At 35.1% G+C, this 25,189-nt stretch overlaps 1 protein-coding gene across 1 annotated transcript; it reads right to left on the bottom strand.

Annotated features, from left to right (window-relative positions):
• Window positions 1-384: 384 nt before the first annotated feature.
• asip1 (agouti signaling protein 1) lies at window positions 385-16,578 on the bottom strand (the record flags this gene model as incomplete). The annotated part of the gene is made up of 4 exons (XM_079242419.1): window positions 16,449-16,578; window positions 2,548-2,719; window positions 2,385-2,434; window positions 385-549 (listed from the first exon to the last, which is right to left on the bottom strand). The coding sequence occupies exons 2-4, from the start codon at window positions 2,711-2,713 to the stop codon at window positions 385-387; spliced, it is 381 nt and encodes a 126-aa protein (XP_079098545.1). The 5' UTR covers window positions 2,714-2,719; window positions 16,449-16,578.
• Window positions 16,579-25,189: the final 8,611 nt, after the last annotated feature.

Raw genomic sequence — 25,189 nt, 5'->3', positions numbered from 1 at the left:
CCCGTTGTAATTAAGATATGTTGAATGTTCCTGTATTGATGTGTTAACATAAAGCAATACACAAAACTGCTTAATCATATAGAATCCATTTATGTGTGCGAAAAGCTCAAAGAAAATGAAAATTTAAAAAAAAAAATAAAATACTTGTCATAAAACTTTTTATTTGTGAGTTTTATAGCAGTGCTAAAAACCTTTAACCCGGTTAGATTTTAGGAAAGGTTCTCTGTGGTGAAATCCTCTGGGATAAAGTGCTTCCAAGCTGTGAATTTTGGATTAAATTATAAAGTGAGGGCAAGAAGTGAATCACCTTTCACAGTGTTCACTGCAGGTGGTTTGCTTTAGCATGGGGTTTAGTTCTGTAAGACTTGGGCTACGGCTGCCTGTTTAGCAGCGGGGGTTGCCCATCCGGCAGTAACAGACAGTTCTGAAGAGCCGACACTGACAGAAAGCACAGAAATCACAGCACACATTGCCAGGAGATTTACAGCTTCCCCACAGGGAGATGCAGTTAGCAGGAGGAGGAGGATGCTTCTTCACACCAAATTTGCTCTAAAGGAGAGTAGATAAGAAGAAAAATTGCATTAGTGGATCATACAGATAACACTGTGCTGTCAAGAACAGTTAACATTTAGAAAAGAGATGTTTTAATTCCGAATGGAAGAGATATGAAGTCAGTAAATATACAATGTTTTTGTATTGAAGTGCAGAAAGAACTAAAGTTGCTGTTTGTTGTGTTGTGTTGTGTTGTTGCATATTAGTACACAAGCATTAGTTCATGAAGAATGCCTACCACTTAGTTTTTTGTTTTGTTTTGTTTTTGCAATGTTTGGCCTGTAAGCTCTTCACGTCATACATGTGTGAAAGTGATGAAATCTCATGAAGAATGAAAACACATTTTCACACATAACACTGGAAACGTTCAGGAGAATGTGTGAACAATTTAGTGTGGTCTTTTTCTCTTGCTGAGCACTTCACAGTGGGAGATTTAGTGCCGGAAAAGTGTTCTCACAGCTGGTAATTCACCGGAGGGGCTGCCCAAAGCACAGAAAAAGCTAAATGTGCACTCTAGAAGAGTATTTTCTGTATAGCACATTAAAAAAAAGCTAAAACTACTTGATGACAATTCCTGTGTTGACATCTGTGGCGTGTTTATCTGTAAGCAGCAACCTCCACAAGAAGTCCACATCAACTGTTGCAGACATTTGCATTTTTTTATGTCTAGAACATTTCAGGAATTTTATGTATGTGTGAAGAAAGCTAAGGAAAATGGAAAGGTGATAAAAATGGATCATGTAAAGGGGCCTTTCTGTCTGGAGTTTGCATGATCTCCCTGTGCATGTGATGTGTAGGTTCTTCTCAGGTGCTCTGACTTCATACCACCCTCTAAAGACATGCGTGCTTGGGTAATTGGCCAGTCTAAATCGTCTGCGGGAGTGAGCAAGAGTCGCAAATAGATAATCTCTTTATTTCACCTACTGATTAATGTAATAACAATAATCCTGCTGGACTTGGCTGTTAGTTAAATGTTTTCATTGACTATCCCACCATAACTTCTGTCTTATCTTAGGCACTACACTAAAAATGTTATGGATCAACACTGCACCAAGGTGGACTAAATAGCCTATATACACACACATTCCTGCATTCTGTAGGTAAGTGTTTGGACTCACTGAATTCACTTAGCATGACTATAAAGTGCAATTATCAGGTGGTTTTATTTACCACACAAAAAGTAAATATGTAAATATGATCAATTCATCATCATCATTACTTGCAACAATGCTTCTATTTAATATATCATATTGTGTTGTCTGTTCTTTTCTCTTTTAAAAGGTACATCTTTTGGAAGAGAAGAGCATGTCACAATTCTTCTGAGACTGGGCTGCTATATTCACTATATTCATAAAAAGAAGAGCAATATTTTCACATTAAGAAAACCCTTATTTGTTTTTTCAGCTTCCAGTGAACAGATATGTTCAGCATGTGGTTATTAAGATATTAGCCATGCACTACCTGTACTATAACAAAATCCTGGTAGTATGCAGGCTCACTGCAAATCAATGGTAGGATGAGTTCTTGAAATCAGAATCAGCTTTATTTACCACGTATGAACACATACAAGACATTTTTGCCAGCAGATGTTGTTACTCTACTGGAGGTATTAAGCTAATTTAAAAAACAACAACAACAACAACAAAAAAAAAAACCTAAGTAAAGGAATAACAGAAGTAAGTAATAAATAAAACCTTATCATCTCATCTCATCTTTTATGACATGTAACCAAGACAACAAACCCCTAATTGCCCAAAATTCAACACAATGCATGGTCAACTTCACATTTTCTATTGCTTCAAATTATCTGTTGTTGAAAACCAAAAGCCAACCTTTTTTTGCTTTTTTGCTTTCTCTTTCTTCTTCACTGATTTCGTCAGTTCTGAAAAGAAACATCAGAAAATAAATCTGGATGTTACGGACATTGATGCTTTGGCAGGAATGCTTTTTTTTTTTTTTACAAATTAAAATGTACAAGCAACATTTCATGCTTACCTACAATAACAACTGGGGGTGAGCCTATTTCTAGGCTTTGAGACAAAGCATCGGATACAACAACCTTATTGGTGGAAAGTCCCTCATCAGGAATCATATGAGCCGAGCCGAGGAAGTACTGTGTTGCAGCGAAGACAAAGCAGCAAAGCAGCAGGGAGGCATACATTTTTCTCTGAAAAAACAGTAACAAAATGTTTGGCTGTTATTGGTTAATAAAAAGTAAGTCTAATAATAAGAAAACAAAACAATAAAAACAGGTATCATTGAGTATTATTAATCATCACCATCAAAATGTAACCACACTGACTAAAGCATGATCAATGGTCACAAGCTGTGAGTACGGATCAGTTAAGCTGCTGGAGGACCTCATCCTAATGCTGACTTTTACTGATTTTATGTTATTGTAAACTTGGTCTGGTTTTGTCAGAAGTATACTCCTGTTAAAATTGAGTTTTTCTTTCTTGTAGTCACCAAGCGATGGAATTGGATGTCAGGCTGGGCAGCTCATCAGAAATAAATCAAAACAAATGTTCAGTACCAATAATCAAAGTAATCTTGCTCAGTAATCTGTTTAATTTTTTTAAAAAATATATTCAATAAATTATCATATGTCATAAAACTATACACTTCCTTTCAATTACTTTAAAACCAATAGCTGCTATTCTGTTGTAAAAATGTTTATAATAAAAACCTTCAGGTAAAAATGAAGGCTAAAAAAAACCAAAACAAAACAAGACTACTATATTTTCCAATTATTTGTAATCAAAGTAACATGTTTAATTAATTTGATTTGAGGTCATTTCACCAAGCCCTATAGCAACACTTATATAAATAGGAAGAAATAAAAGCAAAAAATGTGGAGGTTCTGAATGCGGACCCACATCAGCTGTTGGTTAAACATTCGGCTGCAGCTCTACAATACACATATATCATCTCGCACAGCCGTGCAAAAAGACAATGAACTAAGATACATCTGGCCCACACAGCTTGGCTTGCTGCAGCCATGGGTCCCACCACAGATTGTTGAATGCATAATTAAGATGCTTCACTAATAGGTAATCTGTTTAGATTTGCTTTAGCTGTCAGGCATGTTAGGACACAGACCAGAGATCTGTGGAAAAACAAGACATCATTAGATGTGACTCAATTTAATTAAATCCTGTGAAGCTTTACTCAATCTTTCCTGGAAGTTCAGACTGAAACAAAAAGTCACCAAATGACTACCAGAGGAATAACACTGAGTTTTTATTTAATCCATATGGCTTTATTTTACAATGATATAATACTGCGTGATTTTCTAGAAAAAAAAAAAAGTTTAGCAACAGTTTTCCAACTAAATTTTGACACTTATTTATTTTATTTATTTTTATACAGTGTCGCTTGAATCTTTGCTACATATGAGCTGCATATGTTGTTTTTCAGCTTTTCATACTGCAGCTGTCAAGTTTGAAAAATTGCTCCATATTTATTACATTAGTCAGTGAAACAGAAAATTACACTGAAATTAGATCAAATTGGAGGCTTGAGATGAACAAAAACCAAAGAAATGACTGATTTTAGATGAGGAAATAATTATATATTTACAAGCATTCTTATTAGTATTTTTCACATAAACGTAAAGATGCTACAAATATGGATGTTTCCTTGTGTCACGTTTACATACGTGTGTGTGTGTGTGTGTGTGTGTGTGTGTGTGTGTGTGTGTGTGTGTGTGTGTGTGTGTGTGTGTGGGCGTTGGCAGGTTTCATGATAGAACATAGAACAAAGCATGATGTATTTGACTAAAACACTAAGTTCATTGCTGTCACTGAGGTTTTGAAGTAACTTTGAACACATAAATCATTTTTACAGATTTCTCTTGGTCTTCATTTTAATTGGATAGAAAAAAGTTAAGTATTATTTCTAGGGGCCGCATGAAATACGTTTTCTTTTATGATTATGATTACATTTAGAAACTGTTTTAACTTCACCTTCGTTTAAAGGAATTTTATGTATTGACGTGACAAAAGTTGTCACTTTTGTTACACTAGCAGTAAGGCTAGCCCTGTGGGAAGTGTAGTTTGTGTGTAGGTCGTGACTCTATGGTCTATCGGAAGGTTCAGCCAGCCTCCATGAAATGTTATTCACATGTGCCGTTTAGTTAACCCACGAGTTGAGTCAGTTATGGGTGAATAAATGTCAAATCCCCCAAAGGTCTCCACATTTCTATCTGAAAATGTGTCTTTTCCTTTTTCAAAATTATTTTCAGCTTCTAGTAACTTGGCATCAACACAACACCACAAGTTCAGTGTTAGGGTGAAGAGTTTTGGAGTTGGTTTGGTGTGGTTTGGCCAAGCAAAGGCAGAAAAACTCCCACTTAACCTCCCACTTGGCTGTTTGGTTCAATACCAGCTGCTTAACATACAAACTGGAAGTCCTGTTTCAAAACATTTGAAAGATTCTGCGATTCAGAAAAGAAACTAAAATACATCAGCATAACCTTGACCTTATGTCTATGGATGACTTCAGATTTTAGCCATAAATCTGTACTGGGTGTATTGGGAGTGTGAAATGTTTAATCCAAACATTTTTCACATGTTTACTGATGAAATATAAAATGACTATATAAAAAAAATAAAAAAAACCCACTTCCCCCAGGACATCCTCACTTCGTATTACTGAAGAGGTACCTGAGAGACCATCAGCGCTGATGCCAGAATCTGATGGAAGACTTGATGTTTAATATACCACTAAATAAAGTCTCTCCAGCCTATTTAGAAAATTTGGACAATAAATGTATTTGTGTATTATTGACACTCTGACTAAATATTGTGGAAAAAAAGAAAAGCATATTGTGTTTTTATTCACTCTCAGTAGAAATTTTTCAGACTTTGTGCTTTCCAGGAAAACATGGAAAAAATTACTGGCCTTAAAAATACATTAAATTTCCAGTCCAGAGTAAATTTGTGGGGTTTTTTCCACGTGGGCTGCATTAATTTATGTGCAATGTTGGGCACCACTGGGAGAAGAAACAGCTCACATGTAATTGAGTTGCTCGTTCTATAGTGCTGAAATCCAGACTCCAGAGTGATGTAATTTATATGGTATTTCTGCCACAAGAGTGCTTTAAATATTATACAGTGAAGAGTTTGATACACAACATAACATTCAGGTGGAGTGTGGCTTTCAGCATTCAACAGTTACTTTAAAAGTGGTTTAGACAACAAGCAAGATGGTCAAACGCATTGTATATGTCGTATTGCACCTCAACCCAACTTGACATCCCACTGATCTGCATCTGGTTAGGTTCAAAGCATTTCCCATGAGGTCTGGCAAACTACTCCTAAGTGCATGGATACAATTCAAAGTGAAATGATTTGAAGAGGTGAAACAATAACAGAAACTCAGTGGAGGAGTTGACAAGCAACAAAAACCATTAGCAGATGCGCACGGTATGGGTGAAAAGCAAAGTCTCGCTGATTTACAAGAAGCATAACAGAAACAGTTAAGGGTGTCTGGTAAAGAACAGGATAAGGACGAACAAGATGATGATCACTGATGATTGAAACATTGAATCATTTTAGCTGAACGTTTAAAGTGGTTAAACATTTAACTGACTACATTTTCTATGTTTCACCATTATTTTGGCTGAAATGTTGTGGTTTTTTTTATATTAAATAAGAGTAATTAAGGGAGGTTGTGACTTGAACTATAAAGTTTTTTTCGAGTAATCATAAGGTCTACTTATGGGTGCTCTAGTCTAGTGTATCCATTAACCCATTTGAAAATAACAAGTGTTGATCAAAGTGGTGAAGTACAAAATCCAAATCATAAAAAGCACTAAAAAATGCATGAAGTAAAAACTGCAACGTTGACTGAATCAAGCAGACATCTATTAACTTTAGCAAGGATAAAAATCTGATAATGCATAGAAGTTGTTTAATGTGTTTTAAAAGTGTTGTGCATGCTATAAACTGGATCTCAATACAGGTTGCATACATAATGTTCATTGAAAAGGTGGCAAAGCAGATTAATGTGGTCTCATCTACATGTTAAGTTACCAATGTTATGTTATGTTACTAAGTTGAACATGTTATGTTACCAAGCTTCTGTCCTTTTCCAAAAGGCTCAGATAGCTTCACTGTCACTGTCACTGTCGGACCGTTACAGGAAATCATTCCTGCCCACCTCAATAAGACTGTTCAATGTTTCTTCATTGTGTCTTTGATAACATCACGAATGTTACCGATGTTATCTCCTCTCAATCTTTTTGCAAATACTTTTTAATTTTATACTGTTCTGTTGTTGTGTTATAAACACAATTGTACATCGGGGCTGCATTCTATTCTATTCTATTCTATTCTATTCTATTCTATTCTATTCTATTCTATATGTTAAAGTAATCTTAGACAAGATCCCTAATTTTTCATGTCAAATATGCGAAGCTGCGTAAGTGTCCAAGCAAAACAGGCTGGGTGAATGGAAGATGCATTAGTGAGAAAGGCAGATAAATTTGTAAATGATAGTTTGACAGTGAAAAAATTGTTTGATCTGAAAAATAAAGTTACCTTAAGATTGGACCTGTAGTGCTGAATGGAAAGCTCCTGCAAGATCCCATTCATCTTTCCATGAAAACACTGTTGTTAAGTCCTGCCATTACTGAAGTGTGTTTGATACTTCTCCCTCCCTGCCTACAGCAGGTTTACCTTTCACTGTGACAAAACTAGCAGTGATTAGTTCAAATTAGATCACAAAATAACTGGAATTATTTTGCTAGTCTGATGAAAACTGATATTTTAAAAGACATGAAGATTTGAACTTATCCAATACAACCCTAAGTAATTTCTTTTTAAGATGAAATGTCATGCTTTGAAAACAGGGGTGAAATTTTTAATCTTTAAATTAGAACATTGACCTGAATTCAAAATGACCTTGGCATATTCTTCAAAGTTCCCATTGTTATATTTGAGCAGAAGGAACAAGTAGAAAGCACTTTTTTTTAATAAAAAAAAAAAAAAAAAAAGAAAAGAAAAAAAAAGACATCTAATAAATAATTATAAAAAGAAAATTCCAAACTGCCATTTTATACCTGAACTTCAGGGTGTAAGGGTTTGTGTCTGTTAATGTTATAATAATGGTTATTATGTAAAGTGCTTTGTGCTGCTTTTGTATACTAAGTGTTTTTTTTAAAGTTTGTTTTGAATTTTCAGAGTAACTTCATTACCAGTTTGACTTGCTACTACGTCGTAATTAGTTTAATTGTTCCTTGTTTTTTATGTGATGTCGCTGAGCCTGAGCATTAAAATGCTAATGCACGTATATGACTTCATTTATTTTTTAAATATGCTAATGTGTGATCATGCCATCAAAAATATAAATTTAAAAAAAAACCTCACTCCAAAAATTATACTGAGGATCTTAATCCTGATTTAAAGCAGTATTTACAAAAAGCCAGGTCTCTTTGGAGCAAAGATAGACAGATCATCTATTTTAACAACATGTGTTAAAAAAAAAACAATAACTGAATTTTGTAAACAATAGTCATCATATAAAAACTAAAAAGGATTTCAATATAATACAGTCCTAATACAATAATACAACGTAAAATGTCATTAAAAACATTCAGGCAATTTCTGAGAATTTTCCTGCAGGACAGAAAGGCAAACTGAAGCTGAACTTTCAACATCTGAGCACATACAGCAGCACTACAACACATTTGTCAAATAGCTGATTTAACCACAACAGGTTACTGTGAGAGAAAATATTATTAAGAACTTCTACATTTGATGTCGGTTTTTCTTAACCCCCCCCCCCCCCCACACACACACACACACACACACACACACATTCCTGTTAAAAATGTAACCCAGATGTTAATGTTTAGGGCTTGGGCGAAGTCACCTTTTATGGGCTTAGAGTCATCCAAGACGGATCTTCTCACAGTGAAACATTATGCTCAGAGCAAACTATAAATCCATAAAGATTATTTTAGTAAAAAAAATTTAACACTGTCCTCTGGACAAAGATGAAAAGAATGACAGACTGTTTGCATCCAGCACAAAAAACAGGCTGTGATAGTAGTGGGATGCTTCAAAAGCTCATTTACTTTATATTATGGCAGCAATGATATACATGAACTTCTGGAGAATTTACAGCAACATTTGCTCCTTTTAAATTTATATTTTCTTTTTTAACATTTTCAGCTTTTTTCTTATTTTGTTGAAGGTCTAAAACACATCAATGCATTTTAAATGAACAAAGGCAACATTTGTGGTGTTTAAAAAATAACATTTTTCTATATAACCTAAGTAGATGGCAAAAAACATATTTAGAGGTTGCCAGGTTTTGCTTTAGTATTGTGAGCTCTGCTTAAGGAATTCTACATTGAGAAGCACAATAGTACAAAAGTTGAGTTATTTTAAAACCAAGGCTACTGTGAGTAAAAACCACCTGGGATTAAAAAAAAAAAAAAAAAAAAAAAAAAACCCACACAAAAAAAAGAAACAACATTATATTAATTGCTTTTGGATCAGTGATGCTGAGAGCTGTCAATGCCGAGTTTCAGAGGATTCGTGCAGAAGCAGACTTTTCCAGTGCAAAAACAGCTGTCAGCAGACAAGGACTCTTCGAGAACCTCACTGACGCATTGAATATATTTTTCAAAAGAGGAGAAACAGACTTCCTATTACCTCCCTGCAGCGCTACACAAACCATCCGTCACAGAGTTTAACTTCAAGTTTCTCAACAGCTCTTCATACTGCCTTTTGACCTTGTTGGTAAGTCGCATACGAAGTGAGACACATTATCACCTAAATTATGAACACATACACACTCAGAGTTACATACCCTGACGAGGAGAACGTTTTTCTGCAGCCACTTAAGGACGCCTCTCTCTGGTTTACTGACAGTTTTCTAAATGAAATGATGTAAGATGTGAAACAACAACAGAGGAACTTAGTGGGAATGATAATGAGCAACAAAAGATTTGCAGATGTGCAGGCACAATATGTTTTGTTTCTAAAATCTCTTTGAATTTGTAGTGCAAAACAAGGAAGAGTGAAGAGATTTCCAGGTTATTGCGGAAACAAATTAAGATCATTCAAGGTAAAAGCAGTGTAGTCTCAGGAGGAGAAATAACAAGTATGTCTTTACACTTGTCCAAAAAATATTAGTATCATATTAAGTGGGGATAAATTTCAGATAGTAAGTTTTCCCAAGCTGTTCTCTGTCCAACAGACATGACAAAAAGCAATACATGAATCCATACATACATACACACACACATATATATATATGTATATACACTATTCACAACAAGTTAGGGATATTCAGCTTTTGGGTGAAATTTCACAACAAGCCTAAAATGCATTCAAACCTGTACAGGTGAACTTAATGTGATCTTCTCTAAGCTTTGAAATGCACATGTCCAACTGTTAAATGTTTCAATAAATTTTGCACAAGTTGCTGTTCTCTAACAAGGAGCTTAACGGCAAAAATCACGGCAGCTGTGTGATTCTTGAATTGAACAATAAACGTCCTGGTTCAATTAGAGCTGGTGTTTAAACAGTTGTCCTCATCATGAATATATATATATATATACATATATATATATATATATATATATATATATATATATATATATATATATATATATATATATATATATATATATATATATATATATATATGTATGTATATACACATATATATATAAATTACAGTTGCCTTTCTGTACATGTGAACCATATGAACCGTATATTTCATATTTCAACCACATTTCCATGTGTTTTTAAGAACTATTGTACTTCCTTCAACACAAGACACCTTTTAAGGGTTAGGTTTTTTTTCTGTTCACTACTCTTTCTTCTATAAATCACTTTATACAAATATAAATGAATCAAATCTGTTGTTTACTTTAGAACTGTAATGTTAATGTTTTAAAAGGATCATAATAAATCAAGTATAATGAACATAAAGCAGTACTTCTCAGTTCCAGTCCCCCCCCCCTTGCATGTTTTATGGGCAACCCTACTTTAACACACATGAATGAAATAAAGGGCTCATTAACAGGCTGCAAAGAACTCGATGAGGAAGTTCAATAATCTGACTCAGGTGCTTTAGAGGAGGATCATGTCTAAGACATGCAGTGCAGGGGGGGCTGAGAACTGGAATTAAGAAACACCGTCATAACAAGAGGTAAGAAGATATATATATATATATATATATATATTTGACTTACCTGGCAAAATTAATTACACAAAAGCAGAGATAGGGGAAAACAAAAATTACCATGAAGCTTAAATGGTTAATTCGCTTTCCTATCGACATAACTTGTGCTGTGAGTGTATTTGTGCTTTCCTGTTGTCTCAGTCTCCTTCAGCTGGTTTAATGTTTAGGAATAAGTTCAAATGAGAATTTACATTATTAACAGCATTTATGTAAAAATATAAATTATATAGAGTTAAAGGATTAGGGTTACAGTTAGTTTTAGTTAAAGAAATTTAACACGGATAGATTACTCCAGATAGATTACTCGTATTAAACATTTTTCTCTCTCACATAACGTGCTCTGCCCTGAGTGTATTTCATATGATAATGTGACCAAGTCTTCTGCAGAATGTTATTATGTTGGGATTATTTACTAAAGAAAAAAAAAAAAAGGAAATTTAATACATTTTTTTAAAAATAGAATAATTTTGAGACTTTTATTTTACAATATGTGCAGTGGAACTTTATTTTGACATCTGTTGGAAACCAGGAAGTAGGAAGTAAAAAAGCTCTGAAGATGAAATATCATGGCTGCACCTGTGTGTTACTTCAATGGATCCACGGCCATCTTTCTTGTTAGTCTTTCAGAAAGCAGTGGCTGTAAGTACCAGAAGTTGTTTACAAGCCTGACAGTTGATAAGAATGTTTTGTACAAGATGAGCTAAATTTGATCAGTAGCATGAATAGGTTTGTGTACCTTCTAAGAATTGTACTGCATACTTGGCTGCTACAAAGATGCTCTTTATCTTGTCTCGCCAAAATAAGCATTTGTATTTACCTTTTCATTACCTGTTCAAATAAAATCCACTTTTGCAACATAAAAGCAATATTTCTAACTTTTGACAAACAACAATCCCAGGTTTTTCCATTAAACAGTGATTAGCTAAAGCCTCAGTTCTCATCACCCAAATGAGATTTTGCAAGAATCTCGGCTTACGCAAGGTAGCCACATAGGATTATTTTGGGGTTTTCAACTTGCGGCAAGGAATTTCGCTGTTCCATACTGTGCCATCTTTACTGGAAATTAACTGGTTAAGACCCTCCAAGTCGCGTCCAGTGACACGTAAATGCAAAATGTCTGTTTCCATTACACTTTTGTGATATATTTCTATATCCAAACATCTGAAAAACCACTTCAATAGAACATAAAAACTTTTTAGCAATATTTAAGGCTTTGTTTGAAAAGTGAGTGTTTCCATTATCTTTTTTTTTTTTTTTTTTTTTTTTTTTTTTTCAATATTTATTTTTTGCACAATTCTAGATGTTAATAGAAACACACCTTTGATGCAGAGAGCAGACAGGATTCACTCATGTTCACACACAGTGACAAACCACACATGGTTAGGAAAATTTATCACCCAATGCTCATCGGAAATTCCATGTTCTTTTATACACGATACATTGATTTTTTTTTTTAATCCACTTTTAAACTTGAGGATTCAATGATTATCAACTTTTGAAAGAATTTATTAAGTTTTATCATTTTATACTGCTTATATTAGTGGCATATTACCAGCATTTATCACTGGCATGGAGTAGTCCTAGTGGTCAAGTGTTAATGTAGTGACATCTTGAAGAAAAAAAAAATTTTTTTCAAAATGCAATTCCACCCATTAGCCCCAAAACTTCTAAATATACCCACCCAAGTCCTCAAGTGTTTTCTTGTTGAGTGATGTTTCTCCAAAGTGCATCTAAAATTTCAGTGAAGGTCCTTGTGTTGTTTGGACTTGAGGACTAAATTCGTGCCAAAGTGACTTTTATGATCCTCCTCACAATGATGCATTTGAAGCTGTTCTATGCATAGGGTTTAAACTTCTGGTCTCTTATGGGGACACATACGTGTCTTTAATATTGTTTGAATGAATGAAGCATAATTAAAATGAACTCAATCATTTTTTCAGATGAGACTAATGACTAACTGCAGAAAAAAAACTATTTTGAAAAACTTATTTGTTTGGAGATAATAGTGCTACAACATCTGGCAACACTTTTTTCTCATGAAACACAAGTAACAATTTTAGAGAGAAACCAGGGCAATATAATTTTGAGTGACTGTGGAGCGGCAGTACCTGTGTTCATTTAATTTTTATGTATGTATCAGGACCCACTGATTTCATACTATGACGGGGGTTTAGAGGGAGAAAATCACATGATACAATATAATCAGTTATCAGGTTCATTTCTTACATCATTCCACAGATGAAGTTATCATTATATAAATGGTAAAGATAGAATTGCTTTTAAAAAAAAAAAAAAAAAAAAAAGATTCAGTAATTATTTGACAAAAATAACTTGTTCCAAGTATTATCAAGTATTACCACTTGATTATTATTATTTTTTCCTTTATTATCATAGAAGAAACTGTTAAACATAATGCAAACATAATCAATCACTTTATTCACAAGTCACACTGTTTACATGTCGTAATGTTTTTTTATAATCCCATTATTGTTGAGAAAAATAACTTGTTCCAAGTATTACCACTTTATTATTATTATTATTATTATTATTATTATTATTATTATTATTATTATTATTATTATTATTATAAAAGAAAAAAGAAAGCTACAAGGAACTGTTAAGAGCAAAAAAATTATTCCTTTAATCACAAGTTATACTGTTTAGATGTTGTACTGTTTTTTTTTTTTTTTTTTTTATTGTAGGCCAGTTGTACTGTATTTACACTGTATCATATTTTTATTGTTTCCTATGCCGCACTATATTGATCATGTTTTATCTTTTCTTGTACTCGTTTGTCAGTCCATTTGAGTTAAAAACCGCAGCTACAAATTAGCATCATGCTAAATCTAGTGCATCCATGTTTTTAGAAATCTTTAAAATAATGTAGACAACTGCACGATCTTTTAAGTAAAGAAAGGAAATACATTTAAAAAAGTGAAAAATGAGATTGTAAAATGTAATTGAAAAATACTTAACACATTAAAGTCAACAGTCTCCCTTTAAACGACATTTCTATCACCTTAGTCTACGCAAAGCTAGCTTTAATATCCAAAGTGTCAATTTCAGATATGAAGTAGAAAGAGAATGGGGGTATAGGGTGTGTTTAAGGAGGAAGTGTGGATGCGTGTGGGTGTGGGTGGGTGCATGTGTGTGTGTGTGTGTGTGTGTGTGTGCGTGTGTGTGCGTGTGTGTGTGTGTGCACATGTGTGTGCGTGTGTGCGTATGTGTGTGTGTGTGTGTGTGTTTGTGTGCGTGGGTGCGTGGAGGGTCTTGGTGCTCGGGGAGCGCTGCTGGTGCACTGGGGTGCAGCCTGGCTGCCGCTCGGTGGCGGTCTGGGGATCCCGGCCCTCCGTCGGTGTGGGCTGGGCCCTCTGCCTGCGGGGGTGGGGGGTTGCTTCTGGGCTCTTGGGGCCGTGGGGCCCGCGCTCTGTCTGCCCTGGGTGGCCGGTGCCCGGCGGGGCCGGTCCTCGCTGGTCCGGGCCTGCTGGGGCCTGTTCCCCCTGACTGCGGGGGACTCTGGCTGGGACCCCCCTCTGCCTCCTCCTGGGTCGGTGCATGGCTGGCTCCGGGGTGGGGCGGTTGGGGTCTGCGCCTGGGGATGGCTGCCGATGGCCCTGGTCTCGGGGGTACTCCTGGCGTGCCTCTTGCCTTTGTGTGGGAAGGGTCACACTGGCATGATCACCTTTTCCGGAACACGTTCCACTCTGCATGTTCTGCATGTGACACAGTCACCGAGTTGTCTGCAGGTTTATTCACTAACAGCAGCTAGTTTTCTCATTTCTATTTGTTTCTCATTTATATTTAACTTTTTAGATTCATAGTTTAGTTACTATGATCTAAAGTTGGCTTGTATGTGTATGTATATGTGTTAATACTGGCGAGTGCGTATATGTTTGTACGTATGTATGTGTGTATGTGTGTGCATAGAGGTGTGTGTGTAAATGTATGTATGTGTATATGTATATGTGTACATATGTATATATTTGTGTATATATATATATATTATGTGTGTATACGTGTGTGTATATGTATGTGTATGTATGCGTGTGTATGTGTGTGTATATGTATGTGTGTGCCTGTATGTGTGTATGTATACATCTGTAGGTTGTTTTCTTTCTTTTTGTTTTTGGGTTATTTTTTAGTTGTTGTTTTTTTCTCTCCCTTTTCTCTCCCTTTATCTCTTTCCCTTTTCTTATGAGGTGTTTCTTCTGAGAAAAAAAAAAAAAGATATGAAGTAGAAAAATATAATGAGATCTTTAAACAGCGATAAAGCACATTTGCAGAAAACTATTGTTCAGCTTAAACTTACAGGCAGTTCGCTTAAATAAGGTGTAATTAATTAATAACTTGGGAGGTATTTATAACTTAAGCAGCTTCCTAAACAATGTTTTGAGTCTCATTTTGATCAACCATACTAAACTGCTATTTTGCTTTCCTCCAAGTCCCTTTCTTTACGCATCATGCTGAAAGAAACGAGATCTTCATTTCTACACTGAAATCAACATAAATGTTTCAGTGATGCACACTGATGTAAACTGAAGTATTTCAAGTTCCCTGCAAATGTGACAGAATATTTGTACTTCATTCATTCTAGCCAAGCAGCTGTGTAGTAACCGTGTTTATTTTAGCCATGTGTTTGACACCTGTGTGATGCTTCTTGCTTTTTTTTCTAGTGGATGTGTGTTTATATTTCTGGGACCATAAACCACCTGACTGAAACAATGCAGTTTATCTGTAACTCCCCCAAACATTACCAGACTCACCACAACTTTTCTAGTGTTAGAAAGTATGACTGAACTGCGTCTGTCACAGTGATCAGTTGAGGTGATTTTTTTTTCAACATCTGATTTGAAAAAAATGTTTAAAAGCTTTTTCATCCTAATAATTTTTAATAATACTTTTAAATATTGTAACTGAATTGGGGGGAAATAACCATTATTGGTGATTTAAAGGTGTGTCCATCAGTTTTATGGACGGAGAGCACAGATATTTGCCTAACCCTTTTAACAGCCTTTGAATATTGCATCGTGAATTATATTTAAGTTTCAAAACCCAAATAACACAATTGTAAAACTACAAGAAGACTAGATGTCATTTGGTGATATTCTACTCAGTGAGAAATGCGGTATGGCTATGATCTTCATGAAAAGTATGGAAATAAATCCTGAGCTGGAACCAGGTTGACTACGGCAGGCTTTCCTCTCACATCAATGCATTCCATTGCTGAAGGTATAGTCGATAGATGGAGCCCTAACTGCGTTGCCTCTCTGCTGAAAACTGAATCAGGAAAATTAATCTGTTTTTTTTTTTTGTTTTGTTTTTTTACATTATTATTACAACAGTTTATTCAACTCATCTCTGACTCACTGGGCCCAGTTTTTGTTTTTTTTAAATTATATTAACAGTAATGTGAATTAAGCCTGTTGTACTTTACAGGCCACAGCTGGAAAATCCACTGAAAGCAGCTGGCTCAAAGGAAAATGTTGGGTATTTATTTTACAAGCTCTGGGAGGATAATATCCTAGAAATACTCGATTTCTTTATGAGAAAAGTGTATTTTGACATTTGCTTTATATGTTTGAGCCTCAGATGTCTCTGGGCTGTGCTTTCCATGTCATGTCTCTCCATCGGTCAAACACTACACTGGAAGTTTAGACAGAAAAGATTAGAGAGAAAATGTTTGTTTACCTTACCTGTCAGTCCTGTAGTAGCTGTCTGTCAGTATGTCAGGTTTTCAGTATTTCGCCTTCACTCGTGTCTTTAGTCTGCGACTCTCCACTTTTCTCCCCTCCCTTATTCCTTTCTTTCTACACGTCCTTATTTCTCTGCTTCTTTGGTGTAGAAGTCACCGCTCTCCTCTTTCCTTACTCCCTCCTTTGTTTTTCCGCAGTTCACCTCAGATTTTGTCTTTTTGCCAGAAGTGTCTTCCTTTTTTTGTTTGGTATCACTTTTCCCTTCTTGCTCTCTCCATCCCCCGCCCACCGTCTCTGTCCGTAAAAGCTTTTTTCTTTCTCCAAAAACGTCTTTCATCCCCTTTGCCTTTGTTTCCTCCTTTATCTCGGCTTAAGAAGGAGTACCTTGCTCTGGCTTTTGATAATGAAGACATACTGGGAGGTTTGTAATGGAGGCGGGACCAGTGCTGTGAAGGTTTTAGCAATGGGAAAGGTCAAGTTATGCAGAAGATGGACAGAAAAATGTGAACCAGACCCTCCAGTTAGGCGCTGTTAATGGTAGGTGTTACCATAACATCCTTATGCTTCTGTTTGTGAGAGGGAGAAGTCAACCTTTCATGAAAATTGTCCTTATATCTCTTTTAACCATTGGATCCAACTGTTTTGCTACTGACAGCAAAATAAATGCTCTTGTAAAACAACTTTCCCTTCATTCTTGTTATACATTTGTACATCTGCACATTGCTTCACCTCATTTACCAGAGAAAGTAAAGTGTCTCATCTACAGACAATGCTCTAAGATCTGACGTGATCTTAAAGTTGGCATACTGTACAGGAACAAAGCTGATGTGAGGATTATCAGGTAGAAAAAATCTTGATTGGCAACAAGCCTTGTTCAGATTGGCAACATTTACTAATCTATAAAAAAATAAAAAATAAAAATTTTTTTTTTAAAAAGCAGGTAGCAGGCAGCAATTTGACCCCTGGGTTATTTGGTTCAGATATTAAAATGTTTGCAAGGGATGGACCAACCTTTCAACTGATGGAGTCATTTGTGTAAGAGTGTGTGTGGTAACAAATGTTTAATATATAAATGCAAAAGTGCTCTTTTCACCGTTTATTACTTTATTGTGCAAATTACCTTATTTGATCACTTCATTGAAAACCCAGAATACTTCTGCATGCTAGTCCATGAAACCACAGTGACTTCTCCACAGTAGTCATCAAACATCAGGCTGTATCTCAGCTGTTTCATGGAGATCAGTACTGAATTTGAATATATATATATATATATATATATATATATATATATATATATATATATATGTATGTGTGTGTGTGTGTGTGTATGGATACACGTATATATGTATATGTATACACATATGTGTGTGTGTGTGTGTGTGTGTGTGTGTGTGTATATGTATATATAATATACATACTAACTATTCTATAACTAATTATTTTAGAAAAAAAAAAGTATCTAAGTTTTAAAGCTTTTTAATATCATCTATTTAATAAACAAATATTTATAAAATAAAAAATAATTTCCAAGTATTTCCAATGAGTGCCTGATAAAGAGTTAATGTGTCAAGTTATACTAGAAGTTAGAAAATTCTGCAGTTAGTTAAGATAAAAACTTACAGCTAAACATATCAACCTGCTGGTGGTGCAAGAGGATCATGCCTTATAAATAAAAAATATGCATCTATAAGACACATGGCTCCTCACAGCTATCAGATGTGGAGATAAAGGAGTATGGGACAAAACATTGAGATGATTGGCTGGCCAACTCCATGCCACAGGTGCATATATTTTATTTTATTTTTTGAAGACACAGAGAGAGACAGAGAGTTTTATTTTTCTCAAGATGTCTAATATGGTTTTATCTTTTTGGAGATGTTGGACCCTGAGACCGCAATACACATTGAATTGAAATCAACCTGAGTTAGAGAAACAGCCGCCGCATAACTTTTGGAGCTGCACCAACTGCTGCTTTTTTTCCCTCCATCGTCTCTGAAACAACATAAATTCAGTGTACGATGACAATGACAAGAGCGACATACTTTTAAGTGATTCCACAAAACTTTCTATTATAATTTCCAATTAGAAAATTTGATTGTGCTTCTGTTTAACCAATAATTATCTTAAATCTTTTGTAATGTCTGTGATCAGTGTGACAAACATGCAGGACATATGTAGATCTCAAATTTGAGACTCCACAAGAGCATGCAGAGAGGTAGTGTGCAGGGAGGGTTTGAGTCGACATTGAGTCGAGGTCTCCTCAAACGTTACGTTTTTCTGCACTTACTTTAAAGACACAAGCTTCTCGTCATCTTTTTTTTTTTTTTTTTTTTTTTTTTTTTTAGTTCAGAGTCTTCAGACAAATAAATTATTTCCAAATCTTTTTTATTTAATTTTAATTTTAATTTTAATTTTAATTTTATAAATCATCATTGAATATACAACAGATTGGTTAAAGAATCAAGGTTTTGCAATCGTCCAGTGAAAGTCCAGGCTTAAACTTGATTCTAAAATTATGGTGGAACCTTAAAAGAGTTCTGCATAAAGCCACAAACTGAAGTAACACTGCAAAGCAGGGTGGGTGTCAAACTGACAATAATGTAAAAGAAATAATAACTTCAAATAATTGTTATCAAAAGGGGTTAAATGAGCTACAATTATATGGGGTTTAATGGTTTTTTCAGGCCCTGCTCACTGAAATCAAGTGAAAGGTGTATACATACTCCATGCAAATAAGGAACCTTAGTGAAATGTGCACACCTCTAGAGAAACTCTGTCTCATACATCTGCTGAAGAGAGCATTCTTTACACAGATATTTTACAGGTGAACTAAGGTCAGATCTTATAAAAACTCCACTTGTGGAGTCAATTTCACTACGTACCTAACACATAATCATTCTGTATATCTAATATTTGATAAACATCAAACCAGCAGCATTAGACTGTGTTTTTTCTTGTAAGACAGTAAGTTATACAAACATGCCTCAATTATAAAAGATACAAATCGCTCCAATCTCTACAGACCACATCTGTAGTTTATTATTAAGTTATTATTATACTACTGAGAGCCTGTTTCTGGATAATAACTGCATTCCCTCAATTATCAGAGGACAAGATGGTCACACCCAGCTGACAGAAATTCTGCAATAAAATGGAACATTTAAACACCTAACAATGATGTTGTCACACTTATATATCAAGTTGTATCAAGCAGGCCTGATGTCTAAAGCTAAGAAAGCATGGAATGTGTTGTCTCTGTCTAAAGTCTTAATTTTCTTTTTAAAACTGTATGATTTAACCATTCATGGGAAAAATATTAGGCTGAACTAAATTTTGGCCTTTTAATCTCCTGCTTATCAACCTGTGCATATCATGTAAAGGTGGCCCTACACAGGCCTTGTTTGACTTTGTTTGACCTTGTTTGTTCTCCAAACATTCAAGTGAAAGTTTGCTGGAATCAGTTGCAAAGAACCTTTATAGTACTTTAGACATACTTCTACTTTGAGGACCGTGAATGCCTTATCAACACACTTAATGGGCACATTGTCACTTCTCCAGTTAAACCATTTGGATATCTTTGAATATCTAAAATATATATTGTTGCCTGAAGACTCAAGCCAATAAAAATCAAACATAGACATGTGAACCCAATTCATTTTACAATAATGCCTCAACAACTTAGAATGATAACTTTTTTCAAAAGAGTTGGATTTTTATGTTTTGACTCATTTGCTTCATTTCCATTGGTTATACTGGATACACCCAATTCTATATTTAAGGCCTGAACTATATTTTATTATAAAACTAAAAGAAAAAAATGGTTTATCACGTTAAGTATTGACATTCATTCTAACAAGATGAAAGCAAATCTCACACTAATGAGATCAAGATATGAAGTCTTCTTGGTGTTTCTTTTGCTTTTCTGAATGCAAACAGAACATAGTTGCAATTGTTTTTTGTCAATCGCAATTCTTCATTCAATCTCTTGTTCCCTAACCCTTCTGGCCAGTTGGCATCCTTACAGATAGTCTGAGAATTGTTTTTTATCATTCAAAATCACATATAGAATTTAACGTATTTATAAAGAAACTGACATTTTTTTTATTACATAATAATCAGAATAAAATAACAAACAGCAGACTGTAATTGATTTATTGGATTCTGGAAAGTTTATTGAAAACACTGAGTATCCACTGCTGCCTGTATTAAGATGACCATCAATATTGAAATAGACTAGTAAGACATGTACATTATGATTTAATTACATCTGTTAAATAGCTCCTGTTCCTGAAAATGGTTTCCTTTAAAAAAAAGAAAAGTGCTGCCAGAATGTTTGTATATGACTTTGTTTAATAAAGAGGCAGAGAGAGAGAGAGAGAAAACATCTGTTAAATACAGCCACAGGTCTTTATTTGCAATTGAGTGGTGGGGTCTATGTCATTGTCTTTTATGGGGCCCAAAATTCCTGGCGGTGCCCCTGATCACAGATCTATATAAAAGATCTTTGCAAAGAACACATAGAACAACCACATATCTTCACAAAAGATGGACTGATTCATTTTGGACACTAATTGATCTGGTCCATCCCAGGTTCTTCCTAGCTCAGAGACATCAACACTGCTTCTGGGCAAGGTTAAGGCTTTCTTTTTGCACAGTAGTGCTTTGAATTTGTGAACTTAAGTTCATTCTTTTTTGGAAGCTATGATGATTGATGGATGTGGACACTGTGTTGTCAGAGAGAGCAAAGGTCATCGGTGTGAAGCTCCTCTTTATTTCTTAATTTAATTTGATACGCAGAGGAACTAGAAATGCTGAATCCCTTCCAGTCATTCTTTAAAGAAAACTGACTTTGAACTGTTAAATGATTTTCTGATACATTTGTTAGCAAACTGGAGAGTTTTTACTCATCTGTGTTTCTGAAAGGTGCAGTCATACCTGGTGTTTGATGTCCTCCCTCTACTCAAAATTTCACACAGTTACGTTAGCAGTTAGTAGGGCAGTGACTATTTGCTTTTGTCCCCATTCGATTTGATTCCAATATTTTAGGTGTTGATTTGATTTAAAATGCAATTCTCACAATTCTTCGATATTGCTGATTTTTGTAGATTAAAAACAAACAAACAAACAAAAAAAAAACAATGCACAAAACTTTTTTTGCCAGCCATTTTTCTTGAAGTTTAATTAGAAAAAAAACAACAACACAGTAGCCAGACCATCATTCTGCTGTAATCCCCAAGAAGACAAGTAAAAATATCAATAAAAACAATGAAAATGACAACAAAAAAAAAATTTAATGGATTATTTCTATTTATCAAAAAAAAAAAAAAGTTTTTTGTTTTGTTTTTTTTTTGTTGTTTTTTTTTTTACCAAAAAAAAATCTGCCTTAAAATTGTGAAGCAAAAAATCCTGATATTCAAGCAAAGCGAAATGTCACGTCGCGTCCCGGTTCAGAAGGGTGTATACTGCGGTTTTTCGGCAGCGGCACGCCGCTTACCACTGACGGCTCCAGAAATGTGCGTAATGAATTTTGGTGCACCATCAAAATGGGTCATAAACTAATATTTTAAATTATGGAGTGTGTCTTTAAACACTAGTCATGGATAATGTATTGTATCAAATCAGCATTACAATTACTTTTCTAAAATCTACAAATTTATTTTTGTTCCAATTCCCTAATAAAGTGAAGTAAAATAGGGGGGAGACATCAAGCCACAAACCGAGGACACCCCACCACCCACAATTCATACACTACTACTCTTTACAATACCAAATTATTATCCAAGCTTTTTACTTGTAACTGTGTTGCAGACCTGACATGGATTAATAGATGCTCCTAAACATATTGAATGCATTTAATGGGATGGAAAATTGAATCATTCAGGTTCAGGCTGTGTGCAATAAACTTAAGCTGTAAGATTGTAAGAATTATGTTTTTACATTTTTCATTCTCATCTTTTTTTAAGTTGTAGCAAAACAGCATGAGCTGAGAGTAACATCATGCTTTTGGGCATTTCTAACTTTCCTAATTTTACATTAATAGTCAGACTACTTGACATTGTCTTGGGTTGTAAGGTTTTTTTTTAAAAATTCATTTGCCCATGTCTTTTTAGGAGGAAAAAAGCCCACTGCGTTCAGTAAACCCTTTTTATGGCTCACTAGATCTTTTATTTTCTAGTCATAGGTCACAGGTGTATGAACCTATTCTGTTATTGTCTTAAGCTTATTTACTTTCTGTCATGCTTACTTTTCCAGGTCAAAGATATTTCTGTACTGGAATAAAGCTCGATACAAGGCTTCAGTTGTTGTTAAATGTTTTTCCAGCTCAGTCCCTCCCTGAAGAATCTTGACGTGTGAGAAATGAAATACAAACGATTGGGAAATGTGGAAGTTCACTTTAGTCTCCATGGTAACAGGAAAGCAAAACTTACTTGTTATTTTTTATCTTTTGCACAAGATTAGTCATTCATCCCATGACAGATCATGCAGTATTCCCTGCTTTTACAGAAATGTCTAATTTTTCTGAGTAATTGAGAAAGAGGAGTTCATCTTCCAAAAGTTTATTTTACAATATTTATCCACTTGTGAAACAACCTCAAGTGTCAGCTGATAGATGTGAGAGAGACTCTGAAACTACTGTTGAACTGATTTATCCTTTTGAAGTTGTCCCGCTCATCTACATTTATCTTTCCTTTTAAGTTAAATAACTTGCTGAGAGCCATAACTAATAAGAAAAAAAACCCTTTTCTGCTCTGAAGTTTCAAGGTGTAATATTTCTAATATATTTTCACTAGAAAAGAAGGTCAAGACAAGCAGGGGGAGCAAGCTTAACCTTTTGACATCTACGTCAGTGATTTTGTCATCATAAAGTAAATGATCTGGAATGAAACCACTGTGCTGTTGTTGAGTTTCTCTCTCTTCCATGACCATGGAGACCAGTTTAACATAGCTGGCCGGTAAATGGCAAAAAAAAAAAAAAAAAAAAAAAAAAAGTTCATTGTGACTGTAGGTGGAGTCGTGCAGGTGTCCTCTCTGCTCCTCTGACTGGCTGCAGCTGCAGCCGCAGCCGGAGCAGACCGAGTGCTTTAGGACGGGGAGAGACTCTCGTTCGTGACAATAACTTTACAATATGCGCTTTAAAGTCCGTCGCCAAAACACCAGGAAAGTCTCCAATAACTCCAGTAAAAGTCACTAGATTTGTCGTTAGTCACTTCTCACAAAAAAAGTCGCCAGATTTAGCGAGAAAGTCGCCGAGTGGGCAACAGTGGCTACACGCTGCCTCTCATGACGTAGCACGTAGCTCACGTTATGTACGTAAACAGGTGCGCTTGGTTTAACTCTCTGTGCAAAGCGGTGCAGAGTCGAGGAGGAGGGAGAAAACCCCGCCCACAGCTAAAAACAACTGCGTGACAACAGGATACTCGAATATGACGAATATAGGCATTTTCTATATCGCACAGGGGACTAGCCACGATATCTCGAGTGTATTCAATATATCGCCCAGCCCTACTCTCATGTCCACGTCAAGTTAATGGGTGCTGGGCACGACTATCATGTCAACTTGAAAAGTCATATATACAGGTTGCATGTGTATCAGAAAAAAAGGCAGGCGTGAGATGGGAGGGGGTTCAACTTGCAATAGCAGAGGTTGTGAATAGGTTAGTCTCAGAGGAAAAGCAAGGAGGGGTCGAGGGATAGACTGAACTCTTTATGATCCAAGGCCACACACACACAACACAAACTGCTGCTTCCAAATAAATTCTACTTTATTCATAAAATTAACACTTTTTTTTTAAATTAAATTCATTTGGCTATGTAATATATATATATATATATATATATATATATATATATATATATATATATATATATATATATATATATATATATATATATATGTATGTATATATATATGTTGAAGCAATTTTTAGCTCATTATGCAAAAACTGACCAAGGAGCAAAGGAATTTATTTGCAAATGTCACACTTAATTATGAAGGATTTCTTCCAACAATGCTCCCTGCAACATTTCAACACTTTGATAAATCTTAAACACTTTAAAAAAAAAAAAAAAGGTTTTCACATTGCAGAAAGTCTTTTACATCCTCACTGAAGTTTAGTTCAATCTTGCACATGATTTTGCAATCCCGCTAATTCACTGGAAGTGGAAAAAAAAGGCCTTCCCATCACAATTGGAAAAACTTTTAACACTTTTTCCAAGGTGTGACTAAGAGTGCTAGTGGTGTAGTGAGTAAGTCTGTGTGCTTCAATGCAGAGGTTAATGGGTTCAATCCTGAAGTGGGGCAATTAGAAAAAATGTCAGTTGTGCTTTTTTTTTCAATTTCTTATACTTATGCAATTTCATTTCAATCATTCAGCATAGTTCAATAAATGGGCATTCAGAGTTCCTATTATTTTAATAATAGCTGTTTCTAGTGTAATATTGATTTTCATCTTTTGATGTAGTTCAGATTTTATTATGTATTTATTCATTAGCTTCTACTTTTAAATATATTAAGATGAAAATCAGTTTATGCTTGCTTATAATGCCAAAGAGGATTGATTATTTATTTTAAACTTGTTCACAGCTATTATAGCTGCTAGGCTTGAAACAACTGTTATTTTTTCATTCATTATCCTAACCGCTTAGTCCGATGAAGGGTCACAGGGAAGCTGGAGCCTACCCCAGCAGTCTTTCGGGAAAAAGGCAGGGTACAGCCTGGACAGCTCGCCAGTCCATCGCAG

Source organism: Telmatherina bonti, assembly GCF_933228915.1.
Source record: "Telmatherina bonti genome assembly, chromosome: 6".
Lineage (NCBI taxonomy): Eukaryota > Metazoa > Chordata > Actinopteri > Atheriniformes > Telmatherinidae > Telmatherina > Telmatherina bonti.
Note: the sequence above shows the minus strand (reverse complement) of the source record. Positions and strands in the feature narration are given on the sequence as shown.